The 25,620-nt window shown below is 44.7% G+C and overlaps 1 protein-coding gene across 1 annotated transcript in view; it reads left to right on the forward strand.

The window, feature by feature from the left end:
- The window catches only part of LOC121007594 (acetylcholine receptor subunit alpha-1-B), a 78,359-nt gene extending 55,197 nt beyond the window's left edge, over positions 1-23,162 (forward strand). The window contains exons 4-9 of the mRNA XM_040439631.1: positions 2,042-2,151; positions 16,750-16,945; positions 18,643-18,880; positions 20,081-20,304; positions 21,402-21,641; positions 22,563-23,162. Coding sequence (XP_040295565.1) covers positions 2,042-2,151; positions 16,750-16,945; positions 18,643-18,880; positions 20,081-20,304; positions 21,402-21,641; positions 22,563-22,694 — 1,140 coding nt within the window. The 3' untranslated portion in view covers positions 22,695-23,162. The remainder of the gene's footprint in view (positions 1-2,041; positions 2,152-16,749; positions 16,946-18,642; positions 18,881-20,080; positions 20,305-21,401; positions 21,642-22,562) is intronic.
- The last annotated feature ends 2,458 nt before the right edge of the window (positions 23,163-25,620 follow it).

Genomic DNA, 25,620 nt, shown 5'->3' on the forward strand with positions numbered 1-25,620 from the left:
TCACGGCCAACGGTTCACGGACCCATTCAAGTCAATGGGTCCGTGAAAGAACACGGATGCACACAAGATTGGCATCCGTGTCCGTGATCCGTGGCCGTAGGTTAGTTTTTATACAGACGGATCCGAAGATCCGTCTGCATATAAGCTTTTTCAAAGCTGAGTTTTCACTTCGTGAAAACTCAGAACCGACAGTATATTCTAACACAGAAGCGTTCCCATGGTGATGGGGACGCTTCTAGTTAGAATACACTACAAACTGTGTACAAGACTGCCCCCTGCTGCCTGGCAGCACCCGATCTCTTACAGGGGGCCGTGATCAGCACAATTAACCCCTTCAGGTGCGGCACCTGAAGGGGTTAATTGTGCAGATCACAGCCCCCTGTAAGAGATCAGGGCTGCCAGGCAGCAGGGGGCAGACCCCCCCCCCCCCCTCCCCAGTTTGAATATCATTGGTGGCCAGTGCGGCCCCCCCCCTCCCTCTATTGTAATAATTCGTTGGTGGCACAGTGTGCGCCCCCCCCCTCCCTCCCGCTATTGTAATAATTCGTTGGTGGCACAGTGTGCGCCCCCCATCGGCCCCCCCCCCCTCTATAGCATTAACAACATTGGTGGCCAGTGTGCGGCCTCCCATCTCTCCCCCCCCCCCCCCTCATCATTGGTGGCAGCGGAGTTCCGATCGGAGTCCCAGTTTAATCGCTGGGGCTCCGATCGGTAACCATGGCAACCGGGACGCTACTACAGTCCTGGTTGCCATGGTTACTTAGCAATAGTACAATAGTAGTAGATTCATACTTACCTGCTCCAGGCTGCTGCTGCGATGTTCGTGTCCGGCCGGGAGCTCCACCTACTGGTAAGTGACAGGTCTGTGCGGCGCATTGCTAAATGAACTGTCACTTACTAGTAGGAGGAGCTCCCGGCCGGACACGAACCTCGCAGCTCCCAAGCTCCCAGGTAAAGTATGAATCTTTTACTATTGTACTATTGCTAGTAACCCGCTGCCACCAATGATCGGGGGGGGGGGGGAGATGGGAGGCCGCACACTGGCCACCAATGTTGTTAATGCTATAGAGGGAGGGGGGGCCAATGGGGGGCGCACACTGTGCCACCAACGATTTATTACAATAGAGGGAGGAAGGGGGGGCGGCACACTGTGCCACCAACGAATTATTACAATAGAGGGAGGAGGGGGGGGGGGCCGCACTGGCCACCAATGATATTCAAACTGGGGAGGGGGGGGTCTGCCCCCTGCTGCCTGGCAGCCCTGATCTCTTACAGGGGGATATGATAGTACAATTAACCCCTTCAGGTGCGGCACCTAAGGGGTTAATTGTGCTGATCACGGCCCCCTGTAAGAGATCGGATGCTGCTAGGCAGCAGGGGGCAGTCTTGTACACAGTTTGTAGTATATTCTAACTAGAAGCGTCCCCATCACCATGGGAACGCCTCTGTGTTAGAATATACTGTCGGAAATGAGGTTTCACGATCTCACTCATATCCGACAGTATATTCTAACATAGAGGCGTTCCCATGGTGATGGGGACGCTTCAAGTTAAAATATACCATCGGATTGGAGAAAACTCCGATCTGATGGTATAAAAGGGACTCCAGACTTTACATTGAAAGTCAATGGGGACGGATCCGTTTGAAATGGCACCATATTGTGTCAACGTCAAACGGATCCGTCCCCATTGACTTGCATTGTAATTCAGGACGGATCCGTTTGGCTCCGCACGGCCAGGCGGACACCAAAACGACTTTTTTTTCATGTCCGTGGATCCTCCAAAAATCAAGGAAGACCCACGGACGAAAAAAACGGTCACGGATCACGGGAAAACGGAACCCCGTTTTGCGGACCGCAAAAAAATACGGTCGTGTGCATGAGGCCTTAAGGGGTCAAACGGGTTTATGTCTTTGTCCAATACATTTGACATCTTGTGGGTGACTCCCATCATTTACTTCTGATTATTGTTTGTTTCATAAGCTTAATAATATGTGGAATAATAATAATATATTTCTTTTTGGTGACGTTTTCTATGTTTAGCAATGGGTGGATGTGAATTTAAAATGGAACCCAGCAAATTATGGCGGGATACAGAAAATCCGAGTTCCTTCCAGTGATATCTGGCGTCCCGATATTGTTCTTTATAACAAGTAAGATCAGCTTATCTATTCATTATAAGGGCACCTGGATGTTATACACCAGCCCAGCTGGACAGACTCTATAGACTGGATTCACCCATATCTTTTTTTTTATTTTTTCTCCGAATCTGAGAGTCCCAGTGAGGACGAGGATGACCCCACTTTCCTCTTGTCATCCACGTGTTTCAGCACTGCATTCTTTTAGTGGCATTTTTTTGGTGAAACAAACACCAACACCAGATGGTAGCTGAAAGTCTATGGGAAATATGAAATGCAGGGTGGGCAAGACTTTTGTGCCTTGGTGAGTTTTGTGTGTCTCCTTTTTTTAACTCCTTAAGGACCGGGCTCATTTTCACCAGGCCATTTTTTGCAAATCTGACCAGTGTCACTTTATGTGGTGATAACTTTCAAACGCTTGTACGGGCACACGGTAGGGCGTAGAGGGAAAGGTGCGCCGCGTGGTTTTTGGAAGGCAGATTTTGCTGGACTGGTTTATTTACACCATGTCCCATTTGAAGCCCCCCTGATGCACCCCTAGAGTAGAAACTCCATAAAAGTGACCACATCTAAGAAACTACACCCCTTAAGGTATTCAAAACTGATTTTACAATGTCGTTAACCCTTTCAGTGTTCTACAAGAGTTATTAGCAAATGGAGATGAAATTTCAGAATTAAAATTTTTGGGCAAATTTTCCATAAAAGTGATCCCATTTTGGAAACTACGGGATAAGGTGGCAGTTTTGTTGGGACTATTTTTAGGGTACATATGATTTTTGGTTGCTCTATATTACATTTTTGTGAGGCAAGGTTACCAAAAATAGAAATTCTGAAATTTCATCTCATCTCCATTTGCCATAAATTGTTGAGGAACACCTAAAGTGTTAATAAAGTTTGTAAAATCAATTTTGAATACCTTGAGCGGTGTAGTTTCTTAGATGAGGTCACTTTAATGGAGTTTCTACTCTAGGGGTGCATCAGGGGTTCTTCAAATGGGACATGGTGCCAAAAAATAAGGCCATCAAAATCCAGAAACCATACGGCGTTCCTTTCCTTCTGCGCCCTGCCGTTTAGTCATACAGCAGTTTACGACCACATATGGGGTGTTTCTGTAAACTGCAGAATCAGGGTAATAAATATAAAGTTTTGTTTGGCTGTTAACCCTTGCTTTGTTACTGGAAAAAACGGTTTAAAATGTAAAACTTGCCAAAAAATAGCTGTTTTGACGCCGTTTTAATATTTTTTTTTGACTGTGTTCATCTTAAGGGTTAGGTCATGGGGTATTTTTTTAGAGCAGATTCTTACGGACGCAGCGATACCTAAAATGTCTATTATGTTTATTATCCTTTTATAAACAAAAAAAACACATTTTAGTATCTGCATAGTCTAAGTCAGTTTTTTTTAGTTTTTAGCTGATTCTCTTAGGTAGGGGCAAATTTTTTGAGGGGATGAGAGGACGGTTTTATTGGCACTATTTTGGGGGGCATATGACTTTTTGATTGCTTGCTATTACACTTTTTGTGATGTAAGGTGACAAAAAATACCTTTTTTTGCACCGTTTTTATTTTATTTTTTTGACCGTGTTCATCTGAGTCGTTAGGTCATGGGGTATTTTTATAGAGAAGATTCTTACGGACGCGGCCATTCTTAATATGTCTACTTTTTTTTTTTTGTTTTACAGAATAATATTTTTGAAGTCTGAGAGCCATAGTTTTTTTCCGATTGTCAGTGACTAAATGGAATTAAAATTGGGGAAGGGGATTATAAATTTTGTACTCCATGGAAGTGTGGTACTCCCTGAAGCAACCCTCAACGCAGAGGCCCGGATGATCGGGGCACGTGTCACACTGAGTGGTAGTGTCCTTCCGTATCCCCCTCCTGTGACACACTCTGCACTTTTTTTGGGACCGTCCCTTCTTTCCAGTATGGGGGACCACACCTGGAAAGTGTTGGCCATGGATGATCCGGGGGCGCCTCCAGTTCCCAAGGTACCCCGGCCTGCTCTTTCCCGGTCAGAAAAGATCAGGGCCTTGAGGACTGCTTCATAGAACTGCAGGAATTTCCCTGTGTTGCCAGCGCTCCGGGACAGCACAAAAGAGTTGTACAAGGCAACCTGCACCAAATAGACCGCAACTTTTTTGTACCATGCCCGGGTCTTGCGCATGGCATTATATGGCTTGAGGATTTGATCAGAGAGATTAACTCCTCCCATATACTGATTGTAGTCGACGATACAATCGGGCTTGAGGACCGTTGCCGCGGTACCTCGCACAGGGACAGGGGTGATGCCGTTACTGTGAATTGTGGACAGTACAAGGACATCCCTCTTGTCCTTATATCTGACCAGAAACAGGTTTCACTGGTAATTCCTGGGGATTGGTACCTGGAGGGGGTAAGTAGGGAGGCGCACGGTCCCACAAGCGGACGTGGATCTGGCGGCGAGGGACTGGAACAAGGGGATACTAGTATAAAAGTTACCCACGTACAGGTGGTAACCTTTATCTAGCAGTGGGTGCATAAGGTCCCACACAAGTTTCCCGCTAACACCCAGAGTGGGGGGACATTTTGGGGGTTGAATACGGGAATCCCGACCCCCGTACACACGAAACTTGTAAGTGTTCCCTGAGGTACTCTCACAAAGTTTGTACAGCTTCACACCATACCTCGCCCGCTTAGAGGGAACATACTGGCGGAAAAGGAGTCTCCCCTTGAAAGCAATGAGAAACTTATCAACCGCGACCTCCCTTCCAGGTATATAGGCCTGTACAAATTTGGCCCCAAGGTAATTGATGACCGGCCTGATTTTGTACAGGCGGTCATAGGCAGGATCACCTTGGGGGGGGGGACATGCTGCATTATCTGCATAATGCAGGCATTTCCGGATGGCCTCAAACCGGGTATGTGTCATGCCTGTACTGTAAAGTGGGGTCTGGTAGAGGACGTCCCCACTCCAGTAATGCCTGACACTGGGTTTTTTGACTAGGCCCATGTGTAGCACGAGGCCCCAAAACGTCCTCATCTCGGCTGCACTGACCGGAGTCCAGCCACCGGCCCTAGCCAAAAAGGAGCCCGGGTGTTGAGCAATGAACTGTTGGGCGAACAGGTTCGTTTGCTCCACCATCATATTCACAAAGTGGTCATTGAAAAAAAGACTAAAATAGTCATATTCAGTGAAGCCCACTGTGGGAATCTGGATTCCTGGTTGACCAACAAAATCAGGAATCACAGGCTCAAAATGCTCTGGGGTACACCAGACAAGTTCACCGGTAGGGGGCTCAGGTGGACTTATCTGGTGTGCCGGAAAACTAGTACGAGCCCCAGAGCTGCTCATACTAGTGTGGGCCACAGGGTCCCTGGCATGGCGGTCCCCTTGCTCCGCCTTGGGGGCTCATCATCATCGCTAGATGATGAGGAGGACGTGGATGACAAGAGGAAAGTGGGGTCATCCTCGTCCTCACTGGGACTCTCGGATTCGGAGGCAAGCTGGGCATATGCCTACTCGGTTGAGAACATCCGGCGGGCCATAGGGGAATGTATGTGTGTGCGTGTGTGTACGTGCGTGGAAAACTTTTTTCAGTGTGCATGTGTGTGAGGGACGCGTGTTCACGTACTTTGCCCTACACCTAACAGAAAAAAAAAAAAAAAATAACTAAAACAATTTGAAAATCCCGAAAAGTGTAAAAAAATAATAATAATATTCAAACGCGCTGATCAGCAGTGGGGTGGGCGATACGCTAAGAGTGCCGGCCACAGTCAGCGCATGCAACAAAAAAAAAACAACAAAAAAAAAACCCACTTGCGCCCTAAAAAAATGTGTGTGTGGGGAGGCAAGCTGCAGCACCCCTGGGGGGTCTAGGGTCACACAGCTGAGTGCTATGGACCCCAGACACCTGATCCGGGTGCTAAACTGCAATAAAAAAAACTTTTTTTTCCCCATAACTCTCCCTCACTATCCCTGCCTAATCTACCTCTCTCTACCTCTCCAAAATACTCCAATGGGTGCCTGATGGCACAAAAAAAATTACAATCCAGCCGAGCTCCTCTCTCTCCCGCTCCACGGACCTGTATGAGCGGGGAGAGGAGCTCCGGCAATTCAAAACTGCCGCTCCGCCTGCCCACCTGCCCAGCCGACCAATCAGAAGCGATCCTGAGAGGTGGCGTGACCGCCACCTCTCAGGATCGCAGGACGGTGATTGGTGGTGTATTATAATACCACCGATAACCGTCCTATTCCGGGTTATCGGGTCACCAGAGACCCGAATAACCCGGAAACGCAGTAAACCGCAGGTCTGAATTGACCTGCGGTTTGCTGCGATCGCCGACACGGGGGGCATTGTATTGTATCAAATCATTGAGCAGGCACCTTGTTCCGATCACCGCCCGCCGCGTCCTTAAGTACCAGGACATCAGGGCGTACCTGTACGCCCTGTGTCCATAACAGGTTAAGGGCAGCATGTTGATGTTATGGAGGTTTTTTCTGGTGTTTTTTCATCACCTTCTCTATAGGGAAAAAAGATGGAAGAACACCATCCACACATTTGTTTGGAAAACAAGAAAACACTAAAAAAAAACACACTCTTTATAGAAAACAAGTGGACAGTTTCTTTAACCCTTTCGCTACCAGCTCCTTACATGTACAGTGCTGGAGCGATGGGCAAACATGGCACCCGCTCGCACGTACAGCAGGCGTTTCAAACAGCAGAGACCAGCGGCTAATTACCGGGACCGGCAATAATGCTGATCACGGTAATTGAAGCCTTTAGATGCCGTGATCAAGTGAGATCACGGCATCTAAAGGGTGAAAACCTTCTTACCGGCATCCTCTGCGGCCAATGAGGATGCCGGTAATTGATTTTAATACCATAAGTCTCGCTAAAGATATTCAGGGCATTAAAGCTGCAATTCTTATTTTGGCCACCAGGTGACAGGCCAACATGAGAAATGAGCAAGTCTAAGTAATAAATATATTTTCAAAATCCACGATTGTGCAGAATAAAAAAAAAATTTGATTTTGTAATGTATGTATGTAAAACATAACAAAAAAGTAAAAAAAAAAATATTAAATATGTAAAATATATAAAAGTTTAAATCACCCCCTTTCTGTATAATAAAATAATACATACATAAATAACAAAAACGACCAGACTATTAAAATATCAAAATATTTTTCCAATATGGAGAATTGCGTAATAGAAAAAAGGGTCAACATGGCCAATTTGCAATTTTTTCATTGCTTTTCTTACCAAAAAAATGTAATAAAACGTGATCAAAAAGTCACACACACTCCAAAATGGTATTACTAAAACTACAGATTATCCCACAAAAAAATGAGCCCATACACAGCTCAGTAGATATAACTATAAAAAAGGTATGGGGGTCAGAATATGGTGATGTAAAAATAAAAATATAAATTTCAAAGTTTGAGCTTATTTTTACACTATTTAGACATAAAAAAAAAACTATACATATGTGGTATCGTTGTAATTGTAATGACCCAGAGAATAAAGGGCACAGGTCAGTTTTGCATCAAACGGAACGCCGTGGGAACAAAACCCATAAAATGGTGGAGAAACTGTGTTTTTTTTTCCAATTCCACCCCATTTTTTATTTTTTCCCCGCTTCCCACTACCTTGTATGCCATATTAAATGGTGGTATTAGAAAGTACAACTTGTTCCGCAAAAGATAAGCCCTCATACAGCTACGTGAACGGGAAAAAAAAAAAGTTGTGGCTTAAGAAAGATAGTGAAGAAAAATTTTAACGCAAAAATGAAAAAATCTCCGGTATCCTAAGGGTTAAAGGGCATCTGTCAGCAGATTTGTACCTATGACACTGGCTGACCTGCTACATGTGCACTTGGCAACTGAAGGCATCTGTATTGGTCCCATGTTCATATGTGTCCACATTGCTGAGAAAAATTATGTTTTAACCACCTCAGCCCCCAGTGCTTAAACACCCTGAAAGACCAGGCCACTTTTTACACTTCTGCACTACACTACTTTCACCGTTTATTGCTCGGTCATGCAACTTACCACCTAAATGAATTTTACCTCCTTTTCTTCTCACTAATAGAGCTTTCATTTGGTGGTATTTAATTGCTGCTGACATTTTTACTTTTTTTGTTATTAATCGAAATTTAACGATTTTTTTGCAAAAAAATGACATTTTTCACTTTCAGTTGTAAAATTTTGCAAAAAAAACGAGATCCATATATAAATTTTGCTCTAAATTTATTGTTCTACATGTCTTTGATAAAAAAAAAATGTTTGGGTAAAAAAAAAATGGTTTGGGTAAAAGTTATAGCGTTTACAAACTATGGTACAAAAATGTGAATTTCCGCTTTTTGAAGCAGCTCTGACTTTCTGAGCACCTGTCATGTTTCCTGAGGTTCTACAATGCCCAGACAGTACAAACACCCCACAAATGACCCCATTTCGGAAAGTACACACCCTAAGGTATTCGCTGATGGGCATAGTGAGTTCATAGAACTTTTTATTTTTTGTCACAAGTTAGCGGAAAATGATGATTTTTTTTTTCTTTTTTTTTTCTTACAAAGTCTCATATTCCACTAACTTGTGACAAAAAATAAAAACTTCTATGAACTCACTATGCCCATCACGAAATACCTTGGGGTCTCTTCTTTCCAAAATGGGGTCACTTGTGGGGTAGTTATACTGCCCTGGCATTCTAGGGGCCCAAATGTGTGGTAAGGAGTTTGAAATCAAATTCTGTAAAAAATGACCTGTGAAATCCGAAAGGTGCTCTTTGGAATATGGGCCCCTTTGCCCACCTAGGCTGCAAAAAAGTGTCACACATCTGGTATCTCTGTATTCAGGAGAAGTTGAGGAATGTGTTTTGGGGTGTCTTTTTACATATACCCATGCTGGGTGAGATAAATATCTTGGTCAAATGCCAACTTTGTATAAAAAAATGGGAAAAGTTGTCTTTTGCCAAGATATTTCTCTCACCCAGCATGGGTATATGTAAAATGACACCCCAAAACACATTCCCCAACTTCTCCTGAGTACGGAGATACCAGATGTGTGACACTTTTTTGCAGCCTAGGTGGGCAAAGGGGCCCATATTCCAAAGAGCACCTTTCGGATTTCACAGGTCATTTTTTACAGAATTTGATTTCAAACTCCTTACCACACATTTGGGCCCCTAGAATGCCAGGGCAGTATAACTACCCCACAAGTGATCCCATTTTGGAAAGAAGAGACCCCAAGGTATTCGCTGATGGGCATAGTGAGTTCATGGAAGTTTTTATTTTTTGTCACAAGTTAGTGGAATATGAGACTTTGTATGAAAAAAAAAAAATCATAATTTTCCACTAACTTGTGACAAAAAATAAAAAATTCTAGGAACTCGCCATGCCCCTCACGGAATACCTTGGGGTGTCTTCTTTCCAAAATGGGGTCACTTGTGGGGTAGTTATACTGCCCTGGCATTCTAGGGGCCCAAATGTGTGGTAAGGAGTTTGAAATCAAATTCTGTAAAAAATGACCTGTGAAATCCGAAAGGTGCTCTTTGGAATGTGGGCCCCTTTGCCCACCTAGGCTGCAAAAAAGTGTCACACATGTGGTATCGCCGTATTCAGGAAAAGTTGGGGAATGTGTTTTGTGGTGTCATTTTACATATACCCATGCTGGGTGAGAGAAATATCTTGGCAAAAGACAACTTTTCCCATTTTTTTTATACAAAGTTGGCATTTGACCAAGATATTTATCTCACCCAGCATGGGTATATGTAAAATGACACCCCAAAACACATTCCCCAACTTCTACTGAATACGGAGATACCACATGTGTGACACTTTTTTGCAGCTTAGGTGGGCAAAGGTGCCCAAATTCCTTTTAGGAGGGCATTTTTAGACATTTGGATACCAGACTTCTTCTCACGCTTTGGGGCCCCTAAAATGCCAGGGCAGTATAAATACCCCACATGTGACCCCATTTTGGAAAGAAGACACCCCAAGGTATTCAATGAGGGGCATGGCGAGTTCATAGAAAAAAAAAAATTTGGGCACAAGTTAGCGGAAATAGATTTTTTTGATTTTGTTCTCACAAAGTCTCCCTTTCCGCTAACTTGGGACAAAAATTTCAATCTTTCATGGACTCAATATGCCCCTCAGCGAATACCTAGGGGTGTCTTCTTTCCAAAATGGTGTTATTTGTGGGGTGTTTGTACTGCCCTGGCATTTGAGGGTCTCCGCAATCATTACATGTATGCCCAGCATTAGGAGTTTCTGCTATTCTCCTTATATTGAGCATACAGGTAATGAGATTTTTTTTTCCCGTTCAGCCTCTGGGCTGAAAGAAAAAAATGAACGGCACAGATTTCTTCATTCGCATCGATCAATGTGGATGAAAAAATCTCTGCCAAAAAAAGAAAAAGGAGGGGAAAGGCGTCTGCCAGGACATAGGAGCTCCGCCCAACATCCATACCCACTTAGCTCGTATGCCCTGGCAAACCCGATTTCTCCATTCACATCAATCGATGTGGATGAATAAATCATTGCCGGGATTTTTTTTTTTTATATATACAAAGTGTTTGCCAAAGTATATGAACACCGCCACCTCCTCAGCTCATATGCCTCGGCAAACGTATCTTTTACTGCAGAGGAGAAATCTCGTCTTGCAGCGCCGCATACACCGACTTGCGTGTAATCTGACAGCAGCGCAATGCTTCTGTCCGAATGCACATCAGTGCTGCAGCTAGTCGATCGGTTGGTCCACCTGGAAGGTAAAAAAAACAAAACAAAAAAGAAAAAACCAGGCCGCAAAGCAATAACTTTATTAACTTTAGAACAGAACATATTAACTTTTTTTTAATTTTTTTACTTACCGGTAATTTTTTTTTGTTTAGTTTTTTTTACCTTTATAGAACAAACCTCTCCTTCCCCATGGGACAATGTGCAAAGCGCAAATCGCCCAAAGATGTGGCGAAGTGCGTTATGCACTTTATCCCAGGTGAAAGGAGAGATTTGCAGCAGCTGTGAGTAAAAGGGCCCTAATAGCCCTGTGTGCCTGTCCTGTGAGATGCAATCCCTATGCTAGGTGTACCTGTGTGTGGTACTTCCGGAAACACTCTCCTAAGCATAGGGCAGGGTGGTCAGGGCAGTCAGGACAGAAATAGCGGGTGTCACGCGTTATTCCACTCCTGCTACAGACACGACATTTTTTTCGGGGTGGCGGTTGGGTTGAGGTACCAGCAACGACACTGGGGAAATGTCGCTCGTGTAGACGGCTAACTACACTGGTGGATGGGGCCACGGAACCTCCTGGGTAAAGGAGGTTCTCGATGATCTCTTCCTGGAATTTGAGGAAGGATCCTGTTCTCCCAGCCTTACTGTAGAGAACAAAACTATTATACAGCGCCAATTGAATTAAATATACAGACACCTTCTTATACCAGCGTCTGGTTCTGCGGGAAACTAAATAGGGAGCCAACATCTGGTCATTGAAGTCCACCCCTCCCATGAGCGCATTATAGTCGTGGACTGAGAGGGGCTTTTCAATGACACGGGTTGCCCTTTCAATTTGGATGGTCGTGTCTGCGTGAATGGAGGAGAGCATGTAAACGTCACGCTTGTCTCTCCATTTCACCGCGAGCAGTTCTTCGTTACACAAGGCAGCCCTCTCCCCCCTTGCAAGACGGGTGGTTACAAGCCGTTGGGGGAAGCCCACGCGACTAGTTCACGCGGTGCCACAGGCGCAAATCCGTTCTAGAAACAAATGCCTAAAGAGGGCCACACTTGTGTAAAAATTGTCCACATAAAGATGGTACCCCTTGCCGAATAAGGGTGACACCAAGTCCCAGACCAGTGGCGTAGGGATCGCCATAGCAACCATAGCAGTGGCTATGGGGCCCTACGCCACTGGGGGCCCGTCCGGATCGCATTCTTTTTTTTTTTTTTTTTTTTTTTTTTTTTTTATTAACACACACACAGGCACTGACAGCCAGGCCCGACCGCCCGCCCAGTGTAGTGGGTGGGGCGTGGGCGGTCCGCGGCTCAGGCCTGGCTGGGGGGAAGCCGCGTCAAGTCAGGACTCAGGACTGGAGCAGGCGGGCCCGGGGCAGAAGATGAGGTAGGTGGTGGAGGGGGCCGGAACAGGGGCGTACCCATAGGCGTGCGCACGAGGTGTGCCTGGGCACAGCCTAATCACACCCCTGTGCTCCGCCTCCTGCACTGCCAGCCATGCACGTGCGGAGTGACGGAGTGAAGTGACGTCACGTTACGCTGCCGCCGGCTGCCTATTTTGAATGTGAAGAGCGGGAGCCTGCCTGCCCGCCCCCCCCCCGCGCCCAGTGTGCCTAATTGATCTTCAGGATCAGTCATCAATACAGAAGTGAATGGATTCTGATCTTTTGTGCACTGCCAGCAGTCTGCCACAGTAAAAAGAAAAAGTCTGGCGTGGAGAGGAGTCCTGACTGTCCCCAGTAAGTTAGTGAAGTGTCAAGTGATAGATAAGGATTATTAGATAGTAGTATACATACTAGTACATACTTTGCACAAGTTTATTAGTTACAACTTAAAGGGAACCTGTCACCAAAAAATACTATTAACAGCTTAATAAGCGATTTTTTTGGTGACAGGTTCCCTTTAAGTTGTAACTAATAAACTTGTGCAAAGTATGTACTAGTATGTAGTACCTTTATAGTGCTGCATAGTAGTTTCCTAATGCACTTTTTCTTCATTTAGCCTCCTTGAGAAATCAATGTTTTATTCAGCCGCTGCCCCCTGCTTCAAGTCAGGTTTGAAGTCAAGGGGGCAGCGGCCTAGGCGTCTCCAATCCTGCTCTCCCCGCCGCCTTTATTGACACGCCGGATCTCAGTGCCGGGACCGCGCTCCCAGCCTGCATGCGCAGTAAAGGGCTGCTGTAGCCTGTAGCGCAATCCCGGCTCCGGCTCGTACACTCAGCCGGCTTCAGTTTCGCTACTGCGCATGTGCCCAGCATCTTCTGTAACTGCGCTAGTATGTAAGGCTGGCGGGCGCATGCGCAGTAGCGAAACTGAAGCCGGCTGAGTGTACGAGCCGGAGCCGGGATTGCGCTACAGGCTACAGCAGCCCTTTACTGCGCATGCGGGCTGGGAGCGTGGTCCCGGCACTGAGATCCGGCGTGTCAATAAAGGCGGCGGGAGGCGGGGAGAGCAGGATTGGAGACGCCTAGGCCGCTGCCCCCTTGACTTCAAACCTGACTTGAAGCACGGGGCAGCGGCTGAATAAAACATCGATTTCTCAAGGAGGCTAAATGAAGAAAAAGTGCATTAGGAAACTACTATGCAGCACTAAAAGGTACTATTAACAGCTTATTAAGTGATTTTTTGGTGACAGGTTCCCTTTAAGCTCACTTACATAAGGAACGCAGGGTCCGTCTTACAATAGTTGTCGGCCTCCACCCCCTGTTGGGGGTCAGTCACTGTCAGGGACACTGTTATGGGGGGGGGGGGGGCCCATAATTTTTTTTTGCTATGGGGCCCATGCATTTCTAGCTACGCCCCTGTCCCAGACTGTCTTCCCACTGCTCCCCAGGTAGTCAGGGCAACCGACCGGCTCCAGGGTCTGATCTTTTCCCTCATAGATCCGAAATTTGTGGGTATAGCCTGTGGCCCTTTCACAGAGCTTATACAATTTGACCCCATACCGGGCACGCTTGCTTGGGATGTATTGTTTGAAGCCAAGGCGCCCGGTAAAATGTATTAGGGACTCGTCTACGCAGATGTTTTGCTCAGGGGTATACAAATCTGAAAATTTCAGGTTGAAATGCTCTTTGAGGGGCCGAATTTTGTGGAGCCGGTCAAAAGCTGGGTGGCCTCTGGGACGAGAGGTGGTGTTGTCGCTAAAATGCAGAAAACGCAGGATGGTCTCAAATCGTGTCCTGGACATAGCAGCAGAGAACATGGGCATGTGATGAATTGGGTTCGTGGACCAATATGACCGCAATTCATGCTTTTTTGTCAGACCCATGTTGAGGAGAAGGCCCAGAAAAATTTTAATTTCGGAAACTTGGACTGGTTTCCACCGGAAAGGCTGGGCATAATAGCTTCCCGGGTTTGCGGTTATAAATTGTGTGGCTTACCGGTTTGTCTCTGCCACGACTAAGTCCAAGAGCTCCGCAGTCAAGAACAGCTCAAAAAATCCCAGGGCCGAACCAATTTGAGCCGTCTCAACCCGAACTCCAGACTGGGCGGTGAAAGGGGGAACTACAGGTGCGGCTGAAGTTGGTGACTGCCAATCAGGGTTTGCCAGCACCTCAGGGATTCTAGGGGCTCTACGGGCCTGTCTGCGCGGTGGCTGCGACGGGGTAACTACTGCACGTGCCACCGTACCAGCTTCAACTGCCCTTCTGGTGCTCGCTACTTCACCAGGTTGTACGGCAGTGCTGGTACTAGGTCCAGGGAGGGCTGCGCTGCTGGTGTATGCCTCACCACGTGATCCGGCAGCGACAGCCCCACTCTGCTGCTCTTGAAGGGGATCCTGCGTAACCTGTGGTCTAGCGACACGGGGCCGGGTACGCCTGGTGCTGCCAGGGACCTCAACCTCCTCGTCCGAACTTTGGGTCAGAGAGCCACTGCTTTCCACAGGTTCATATTCTGACCCGCTAGATTCGTCAGATGAGGGTTCCCATTCCTCATCCGACTGGGTCAGAATCCTGTAGGCCTCTTCAGAAGAATACCCCCTGTTTGACATTTTGGACTACTAAATTTAGGGGTATTCCCTGAGACTACCCAAGAAAAAAAGCAAGCCTGTCTTACAAAGGGGAGGCTAGCGAAGTACCGGAGGCCGCTGCGGTTGATAAAAAATATCAAAACTGATTTTTTTATCGCCGCAGTGCGTGTAAAGAGAATGTGCAGTGATCAAAAAATAATAATTTTTTGTCCCTGTGGTGGGGCGGGCGTGGGTGAACACTGCGTTTTGGGTGGAGGGCGAGCTAAGGTGACACTAATACTATTATAGATCTGACTGTGATCAGTTTTGATCACTTACAGATACTATAAAAGTACAAATGCTGATTAGCGATACGCTAATCAGCGAATAAAAGTGACTGCAGTGCGGTGGGCTGGGCGCTAACTGACGCTAACTACCTAACCAAGGGGCCTAAACTATCCCTAAAACCTAACAGCCAATACTAGTGGAAAAGAAAAGTGACAGTTTACACTGATCACTTTTTGTCTTTCACTAGTGATTGACAGGGGCGATCAAAGGGGTGATCAAAGGGTTAATTGGGGTGCAGGGGGGTGATCTGGGGCTAAGGTGTAGTGTTGGTGTACTCACAGTTCAGTCTGCTCCTCTGCTGGATCCAACCGACGAAAAGGACCAGCACAGGAGCAGACAAGCCATATAACAGATCATATTTACTAATATGATCTGTTATCTGGCTTTTGATTCGATTTTTTAAAAATCAGCAACCTGCCAGCGACGATCATTGGCTGGCAGGTTGCTGATGCAATTCTCCTCGAACTTTTGCCGGCCCGCGATGCGCATGCGCGGGCCGGCTGTGACCGAAATCTCGCGTCTCGCGAGAGTACGCGCCGGCGCGTCCACTCGGAATGAAACAACCACCTCCAGGACGCGTCTGTGCGTACAGCGGTCCGGAGGTGGTTAAAGTGTAACTGTCATTAGTTTTTTTTATTTTTGTAATGTATCGGGGCAGTGATACTGACCATTTTTGTAATATACTTTCATTACTGAAATCGTACATTTCTATTAGAAAAATTGCTCTAAAGTGGCCCATTTTGAGCCTTAGCAACACTTCTCTGTCTTCTGTTTACATAACACAGACAGTGTTGAGCAGGTCTACAATGTTATGTAAACAGAAGACAAAGGAGCGTTGCTAAGGCTCAAAATGGGCCACTTTTGAGATATTTTTTTAGTGGAAATGTACAATTTCAGTAATGAAAGTATATTACAAAAATGGTCAGTATCACTGCCTCGATACATTACAAAAGTTAAAAAAAGATTGACAGTTACACTTTAATATATGCAAATGAACCTCTAGGAGCAATGAGGGTGTAGCTGTTTCACCCAGAGGCTCTGCTCTCTCTGCAACTTGCAGAGGGCCAGGTGTGATGATGTTTAAACTGCCTGGTCCTGGGTAAGTGCAGAGGACGCGACAGTTGCAGAGAGCAGATCCTCTAGGTGTAAAGGCAACGCTCCCATTGCTCTTATAAGCTCATTTTCCTATATTAAAACATAATTTTTCTCAGCCATGCGGGCACATATGACCTTGGGACCAACACAGATGCCTTCAGCTGCCAAGTGCACATGTAACAGGTCAGCCCGTGTCATAGGTACAAATCTGCTGACAGATGCCCTTTAATGGTCAAAAAACAACAGAGCAATTTGTATGTGTAGGGGCCCTTAAAAGGGTATTAACATCTCAGACATACATGGTATATCACAAGGATATGCCATCAATGTCAGATAGGCACAGGTGTCACCTCTGGGGCCCTCTCCCATCTCCAGAAAATAGCCAAGCACTTTTATTTTATTACTGTAGATTGCTACAATGTTATTTTTTGTAAGCAGTGACGTATTCAGCTAAAGAAAACCAGCAGACATTTTTGGAGTAACCGAGTTGAATGGACATTTTATTTATTTCATTTTTAGTGCAGATGGGGACTTTACAATTGTAAAGGATACGAAGATCTTACTCGATTACACAGGAAAAATCATATGGACACCTCCGGGCATTTTTAAAAGTTACTGTGAAATTATAGTCACGTACTTTCCATTCGACCAGCAGAACTGCAGCATGAAACTTGGAACTTGGACCTATGATGGCTTGTTAGTAGTTATAAACCCGGTAAGACTTTGCGTGAGTTGGTCAATTGCTAAATGGTTTATATCATTTCTTTTTGCAGCTTTTATGATCTTTTGAGCTTGTTATATTAAATTATCCATATGACATGGGTTGACCACCCTCATTGTATAGAGACAATATCTTCAATGCTGAATTATTGGTTTTAGTGATAATAAATGAAGCCTAATGATGCAGTCGTCTTTATGCGCAATTATTTTCCATCTGCATCTATCGCAGCAGGTTTAGTGACACCAGATATCATTTGTTGGATTAGGGGGCATTAGGGGGAAGTCTCCATCATTATTGACAAAAAAAAATAGCTGTGCATGCAGTGTTATTCCTCCCTCAACACAACCGACATCTCATGAACCTGAACTCATGATCAGTCAAAGAGATCGGCCCAACCCCACTGGTGTCCATTGTACAGCAGACCCGTCCCAGCACTGTCAGTGGAAGCAACAATGCAGATGTGCACAAGGCATAACCATTATGTAACTACTGTATATATTGCAAATTCTTACATGTAGGACCCTGTTCTAGCATTGGCCCTCGCCACAAAATAAAAATATTGGTTAATCCATTCACTCAAAGGCCTTTCATGGATTTTGCCAGATGTAACCAGCGTAGTAATATCACTCCGAATCCCCCGTCATTTATACCTGTTTGATTATACCATTATAGTGCAGTTTTTTGACACCCCAGACAAAAGCACCTGTTGTTTGTTTCCGAGTCCATGCCCTTTGGTTCAATTCCCCACATGTTCGTTTGCTTTTACCACCCAGCTTCAGATGGGATGAGACCAATTAGGACTGGCCCTCTCTGTCCAAGAGCTCTACAGAAGATGCATGGTCTTCCTCTGAGTTTTTTACCCTTCATGAGAGCTTTAAATTGTTTTTTTGTAGTCATAACCACTTCAGGTATATAAGGCCGGCAATACCTGTAAGATCGCTGTCAGCCGAATACTAATTAGGCTGGCAGCTACAGTCCCTCCAAACACATGTCTGATCAGCTCAGCTTAACTTGTATGTGGTCTTAGGGGGAAGAACTGACCAATCCTTATTTCTGCTGATAAGTCCCCATTCACATCACATGGTCAGCCAATCCTGCCAAAATCAGTGTGTTGTGTATGACCAGCATAAGGTTAGTATCATCTTGTCTATCCGAGGCCTTCTTACATGTTTACAGTCCCTTCTACATTGGGTCAGTTATCAAGAACAAACATTTGTATGTGTATTCTTGATAATTAACTCTTGTTAAGGTGCTGCCAAATACCTGACAAACAGGCAAAATAATCGTTTTATCGGTTGATCGCATTTTTCTACTGGGAACTAAAATCATCATTAATCAGTAGCCCATCATCCTGTGTAGGGAATGTGGTGCCGACAATACGCAAAGTGAATGGGGGAATGAATGATCGCTATAACGATGGATCATAGCCCTTTCACTTTGCATCAGGTCATGTGAAAGGCCCTTTAAATGAGTGTCGATTGACTGGTAAATCATCGAGCAGCACTTGTTCTTGGCCCGGAGTTGGACCATGTAAGAGGACTGTAAGTACTGCAAGCATTGTGTCTACTATACAGACAAAGGCTAAATGGCCTCCCCATAATGTTCTTGATCCCAGACTACAATGGCTTGGTTACACATAATCAAAATATACAATACATTGACTAAATGATTGCTCTCGTTATACTTTTAAGGAAAGTGATCGTCCAGATCTCAGTAACTTCATGGAGAGCGGAGAGTGGATGATGAAGGATTACCGCTGCTGGAAACACTGGGTCACATACACATGCTGTCCTGATGTACCATACTTGGATGTCACCTACCACTTCGTCCTACAACGTCTTCCTCTTTACTTCATTGTGAATGTCATCATTCCCTGTCTGCTTTTCTCCTTTTTAACTGGTTTAGTTTTCTATCTGCCCACTGATTCAGGTATGGAGTATGTTGGTGCGATAAATGTAATTTCATACACAAATCACAGGACTTGGTGGACTACTACACATCTTCCCAAAATTTGCATCCACAAGTTGGTTAGTATACAGGGTATTAAAAAACAAAAACAGCCCCAGAGACCAATATGTGTTGAGCGACTGTGATAAGAGCTACTGAAGTGCCGCTCCGGGCAGAATGCTCTTTCCAACATTTCTCTGGAGTGGACGTGGCGATGTTCAGTACATAACATCATCTCCAAGGAAGGGGCTCCATGAGAAACGCAATTTTCTTTTTGATTTGTATATACATTATATAGTCTGACATATGGGAATATCTGACCATCAGATCTTTGTGAGCTTTTTGGACTCCTATTCCAAAGTTGTACTGTATGTGTGTGTATAAAGTTGAAAGTTTACAACAGCCTACACTCTTCTGAGAAGGCATACAAGATTTCAGAATGTGTCTGTTAGAATTCAGCCTAAAAAACTTGTGACGTCAGACACTGGATAAGAAGATCTGACTTTCAATTGGTGTCTCAATTCAGCACAAAACTCTTTGAAGGGGCTTAGGTTGGGGCTTTGTGTTGCCACTCGAGTTCCTCCACACCAAACTTGCCCAACCATGCCTTTATGGACCAACTATTGCTAAAAAGCTGGAGCCATAGAACTGTCTAAAATGTCTTGGTATGCTGAACAATTAACATTACCCTTTACTAGAAATATAGGATCTTGCCCAAACCTGGAAAAACAACCCAAAACCATTATCCCTCCTTCACCAAATTTTACAGTAGTCAATATGCATGACAATAGGCACTCTTCTCCTGGCATCCACCAAACCTAGATTCATCCATCAGACCGCCAAACCACAGAATGTTTCCACTTTCCCAGAGTCCAGTGACAACGTGCTTTACACCTTTCTAACCTACACTTGGCACTGTGCATGTTAATTTTAGACTTGTGTATTGCTGCTCCTCATGGAAATTAATTTCATTAAGCTGCTGATGTAGCTGTTGTACCACTGTCACTTCCATTGTTTGTCTATGGATTGACATGGATCTGTGCTTGACTGTATACACCTGCTTGAAGGTGACTGAAACCACTGGACTCAATAATGATGAGGGGTGCTCATGTGCTATTGGACAGCTAGACAGTAGATCTTCATAACATTTATATCTTGATTTCTCTTTTGTGTGTTTTACAGGGGAGAAAATGACTCTAAGCATCTCTGTTCTTGTGTCCCTGACTGTGTTTCTTCTGGTCATTGTTGAACTGATCCCGTCAACTTCTAGTGCAGTGCCGCTAATAGGAAAATACATGTTATTTACTATGGTGCTCGTCATAGCATCAATTATTATTACTGTAATCGTAATTAACACTCATCATCGCTCCCCGAGTACTCACACAATGCCACTTTGGGTGAGGAAGGTGAGTTATATTGACTTTACTTCCAATTAAAGGGGTTGTCAAGTTTTATTAAAGGGGTTATCTAAATAAGACAATCCCTTAGTAGAGACCAAAAAATCATAATAATGCTATATATAAAAAAAAAAGGAACTTTACTCTGAAAATGTTGTCATTCCATTCACTGTATAATGTCTTTTATAATTACTGGTGTTCAGCGAATCGAACCTGACTAAGGCTGCATTCACACGCCCATGCTGTGTTGAGGACCCGCAAATTGTGGGTCCGCAACACACCCGCCCGGCACCCCTATAGAAATGCCTATTCTTGTCCACAAGCTGCAGACAAGAATAGGACATGCTCTATCTTTTTGCAGAGCAGCGGACCCAAAGATCGGGGCCGCGCACCGCAAATGCGGATGCGGACAGCACACCGTGTGCTGTCCGCATCCATTCCGTCCCCATAGAGAATGAATGGGTCCGCACCCGTTCCGCAAAATTGCAGAACGGATGCGGACCCATTTTGCGGACGTGTGAATGGAGCCTAAGTGGAATTCAATCCGAATTTCATGGAAAACTCGATTTGCCACGAAGCCGAATTTCCTTGTGGTAACGAATCAATTTTCCCTGATTGGCGGTAAAAAAAAAGAAATCATACTTGCCTCATCTGTTTGAGCGTGAAGAGCCGGCCATCGCCATCTTGATTGAAAATCCTACACAAAATCCCGTGCGTGTTGATGTATGACGTAACCACGCCAGCTGACATGATGACGTCATTGCTGCCCGTGAGAGATTTCACGCTGGATCTTCCATCAAGATGGCGACCAGCTCTTTGTGATCAAATGGATGAGGGTAAGTATGATTTTATAAATTTTTTAAATTTTACACTGTAATATTAATGTTAGATGCTGCGATCAGCTATGAATGCGGCATCTGAGGGATACAATGACGGCGTCGACCCAATCGCCGCTCCCTGTCATTGCACCCACTACGTACAAGAAATGCTCTTCGTGATGAACTCTTTTGTCACAAAGCAATTTTTTTGTAAAATTCAGCAAAGCAGCCAAATCGAATTTTCCAATACTTCGCTTATCTCTAAAAATAACACTTCTTTGTATTCAGATCTTCATTGACACAGTCCCGAACATTATGTTTTTCTCTACAATGAAACGTCCTTCACAAGATATACAAGGGCAGAAGATCTTTGCAGAAGACATTGACATTTCTGAAATTTCTGGGAAACTGGGCCCTGCTGCAGTGGTTTACCAGTCTCCGATCCTAAAGAACCCTGACGTGAAGAGCGCAATAGAAGGGATTAAATATATCGCAGAGACCATGAAGTCAGACCAGGAGTCTAACAAGGTAAGATAGCTTTTATTAGTTTTAGGTGGCACACCGATCTTTTTTTTTCCCCTTAAAAAAATAAAGGACATTTATTAAGACTGGTGTTCCCATATGTCATTCTTGATCCCCCTACCCTGCCATGAGATCGGCCTAATTTATTAAGAGGCAGATGCATGCTAAAGGGGTTGTCCGGGTTCAGAGCTGAACCAGGACATACCCATATATTTTTACCCAGGCAGCCCCACTAATATAAGCATCGGAGCATGCTCTCCTTTGCCCAGCGTTGAATCGCGCAGGGCAAAGGTATTTTCAGGAGATCCGGTGACATTACATAAACTAACAAGCCCTTTCCCTGCGCGATCCAGCATGAAATGCGCTGATGCTGATATTAGTGGGGCTGCCTGGGTGAAAATATGAAAATATGCCTGGGTATGTCTGGGTTCAACCCCTTTAATAAATTAAGCACATCTCCGCCCTGCCATGCACCAGAAACTTTAGTCTAAGCCAGCTAGGGGCTGGCATAGACTTCAGCTGTAACTTATACCAGTTTCTGGTGAAAGTTATAGTAAATTCGGTAGGCCCCACAAAGCCCCTTCCCTCCCACTAACCCCCCCTCTTTACTAAAGTGGCGAGAAGCTCAAAAAGTCGTAAATTATTGTGCAAATATCCGGTGCTCCATAATTTGTGACTTTTGTACGTCACAATAGTAGCATAACAACGCTTTAGTAAGTGTCCCTCAATGTGACATGTGGTATTGTCCCGTGGAGGCTTTGCTTCTTTTGATGAATAAAGTGAGACCTGTAGGGACTCTGTGCCACCAGACCATTTCTGCCTACGTTGCGTGTGTGTAAGTCCAGACATTTTTTTTCTGCCTACAATTCCTCTGTTGAGATTGTAATATTTCTGAAGTTCACCCTGTTTCTCACTTGATTTCCGCAGGCTTCAGAAGAATGGAAGTTTGTTGCGATGGTGCTGGATCACATTCTGCTTGCATTGTTCATGATTGTCTGTGTCATCGGAACAACGGCAGTTTTTGCAGGCCGCCTGATCGAACTTAATTCACAGGGTTGAGTGCAACTGGAATTTTGGAACATTATTGCACAGCACAAAAATTGGGGATGAAGCCGAGATGAAACCAGACTGTATATTTAACTGATGATGCTGAAATGACAGATACTAATGATGATGATGATGACGATGCAGACAATGGTCTACTGTTTCACACCGATAATAATCACTGTTGTAAGATATTGTAAGATAACTGCTTGCTTTTTGGATGATGGGCTACTCCCAGTAGCTAACACATGAAACTTTATTTGTGGCATTATGAGGTTGCTTAAGTATAGCTTGTGTTTGTAGACATCAGCATAGAGTTTTGAAGGTTATTTGTCACCAGACAAGGCCTTGTAGGGCTAGCTGAGCTACATGTAATGATACCTTTTACTTAGTCACCCATTGATTCATTTTGGGAAAAAAGTACTTTTAATCCATATGCAGATGAGCAGTCAAGTGCACCAGGGGCGGACCTATGCTGCTCTGTGCACCTTTGCTCCTCCTGCTTCCTCTGCTTTCCCCTTCCTGTCCTTATTCATTAGCAGGGCCAGATGAGATCTATGCAGGAACCTGGTCTTATCAATCAAGAAGGAGAGGGAGGGGCTGGTAGAGGAAGTAGGAGGAGCAAGGGTGCATAGAACAGCCTAGGCCTGCCCTTGGTGCACTTAAGTGCTCATTTGCATATGGATTAAAAGCACTTTTTCTCCAGAATGAAGGAACAGATTGCTAAGTGAAGGGTAACATTATATTCAATTGAGCTAGCCCTACAAGGCATTGTGCCTGGTTTACCAGCGACCTTCCTGGTAGTGACAGGTTCCCTTTAAATGGGTTATGCCATGATTGATGTAAAAAAGAAAAATCAGACATCATATAGTATATGGAAATACTTTTCTAACAAAGCTAGAACCAGCCCTGTGCCTCACATGGGTCTAGAGATCTCCCCATTCATTGCTCCAATTGCTCTGCTAGATTATGTTCAGCCTGGCAGCTCGGGGAGCGTGTCCTTTTTACTGCAGCTCTCTCCCTGTAACTGCCACAGCTACGGCTGGTAACAGCTGAAGATTTCAACTGAGCACGTTCGACCAGATCAGTGAGAGGGACAAAAAATAAGTAAAAGAACAAACAGCAGGTGGCGCTATACATATATATTTTATTGAATAGCTCACTGGCTATACAAAATTTTTAATTACATGCAATTACAAAAGTATTTAGATCCAGGTGCTGGTTTTAAAAATGTAGAATATGATTTGTGATACAACCTCTTTAAGGAATTAATGGAATGCTATATTACTCTGTATTATGCATAGTGCAGGGCATGAGGGGTGGGTCTTGACACAGACGGCGTCTCCTTATTGGTCTTTGTCAACTCCAATAATAAAAGTATATTAGTGATTAGTAATTACCTTGAATGTACATACAGTCAGGTCCATAAATATTGGGACATCGACACAATTCAAAAATTTTTGGCTCTATACACCACCACAATGGATTTGAAATTAAACGAAGAAGATGTGCTTTAACTGCAGACTGTAAGCTTTAATTTGAGGGTATTTACATACAAATCAGGTGAACGGTGTAGGAATAACAACAGTTTGCATATGTGCCTCCCACTTGTTAAGGGACCAAAAGTAATGGGACATAATAATAATAATAATCATAAATCAAACTTTCACTTTTTAATACTTGGTTGCAAATCCTTTGCAGTCAATTACAGCCTGAAGTCTGGAACGCATAGACATCACCAGACGCTGGGTTTCATCCCTAGTGATACTCTGCCAGGCCTCTACTGCAACTGTCTTCAGTTCCTGCTTGTTCTTGGGGCATTTTCCCTTCAGTTTTGTCTTCAGCAAGTGAAATGCATGCTCAATCGGATTCAGGTCCGGTGATTGACTTGGCCATTGCATAGCATTCCACTACTTTCCCTTAAAAAACACTTTGGTTGCTTTTGCAGTATGCTTTGGGTCATTGTCCATCTGCACTGTGAAGCGCCGTCCAATGAGTTCTAAAGCATTTGGCTGAATATGAGCAGATAATATTGCCCGAAACACTTCAGAATTTATCCTGCTGCTTTTGTCAGCAGTCACATCATCAATAAATACAAGAGAACCAGTTCCGTTGGCAGCCATACACGCCCACACCATGACATTACCACCACCATGCTTCACTGATGAGGTGGTATGCTTAGGATCATGAGCAGTTCCTTTCCTTCTCCATACTCTTCTCTTCGCATCACTCTGGTACAAGTTGATCTTGGTCTCATCTGTCCATAGGATGTTGTTCCAGAACTGTGAAGGCTTTTTTAGATGTCGTTTGGCAAACTCTAATCTGGCCTTCCTGTTTTTGAGGCTCACCAATGGTTTACATCTTGTGGTGAACCCTCTGTATTCACTCTGGTGAAGTCTTCTCTTGATTGTTGACTTTGACACACATACACCTACCTCCTGGAGAGTGTTCTTGATCTGGCCAACTGTTGTGAAGGGTGTTTTCTTCACCAGAGAAAGAATTCTTCTGTCATCCACCACAGTTGTTTTCCATGGTCTTCCGGGTCTTTTGGTGTTGCTGAGCTCACCGATGCGTTCCTTCTTTTTAAGAATGTTCCAAACAGTTGTTTTGGCCACGTCTATTGTTTTTGCTATCTCTCTGATGGGTCTGTTGTGTTTTTTTTCAGCCTAATGATGGCTTGCTTCACTGATAGTGACAGCTCTTTGGATATCATCTTGAGAGTTGACAGCAACAGATTCCAAATGGAAATAGCAGACTTGAAATGAACTCTGGACCTTTTATCTGCTCATTGTAATTGGGATAATGAGGGAATAACACACACCTGGCCATGGAACAGCTGAGAAGCCAGTTGTCCCATTACTTTTGGTCCCATAACAAGTGGGAGGCACATATGCAAACTGTTGTAATTCCTACACCGTTCACCTAATTTGGATGTAAATAC

The sequence above is a fragment of the Bufo bufo genome, chromosome 7, assembly GCF_905171765.1.
Source record: "Bufo bufo chromosome 7, aBufBuf1.1, whole genome shotgun sequence".
Taxonomy (NCBI): Eukaryota; Metazoa; Chordata; class Amphibia; order Anura; family Bufonidae; genus Bufo; species Bufo bufo.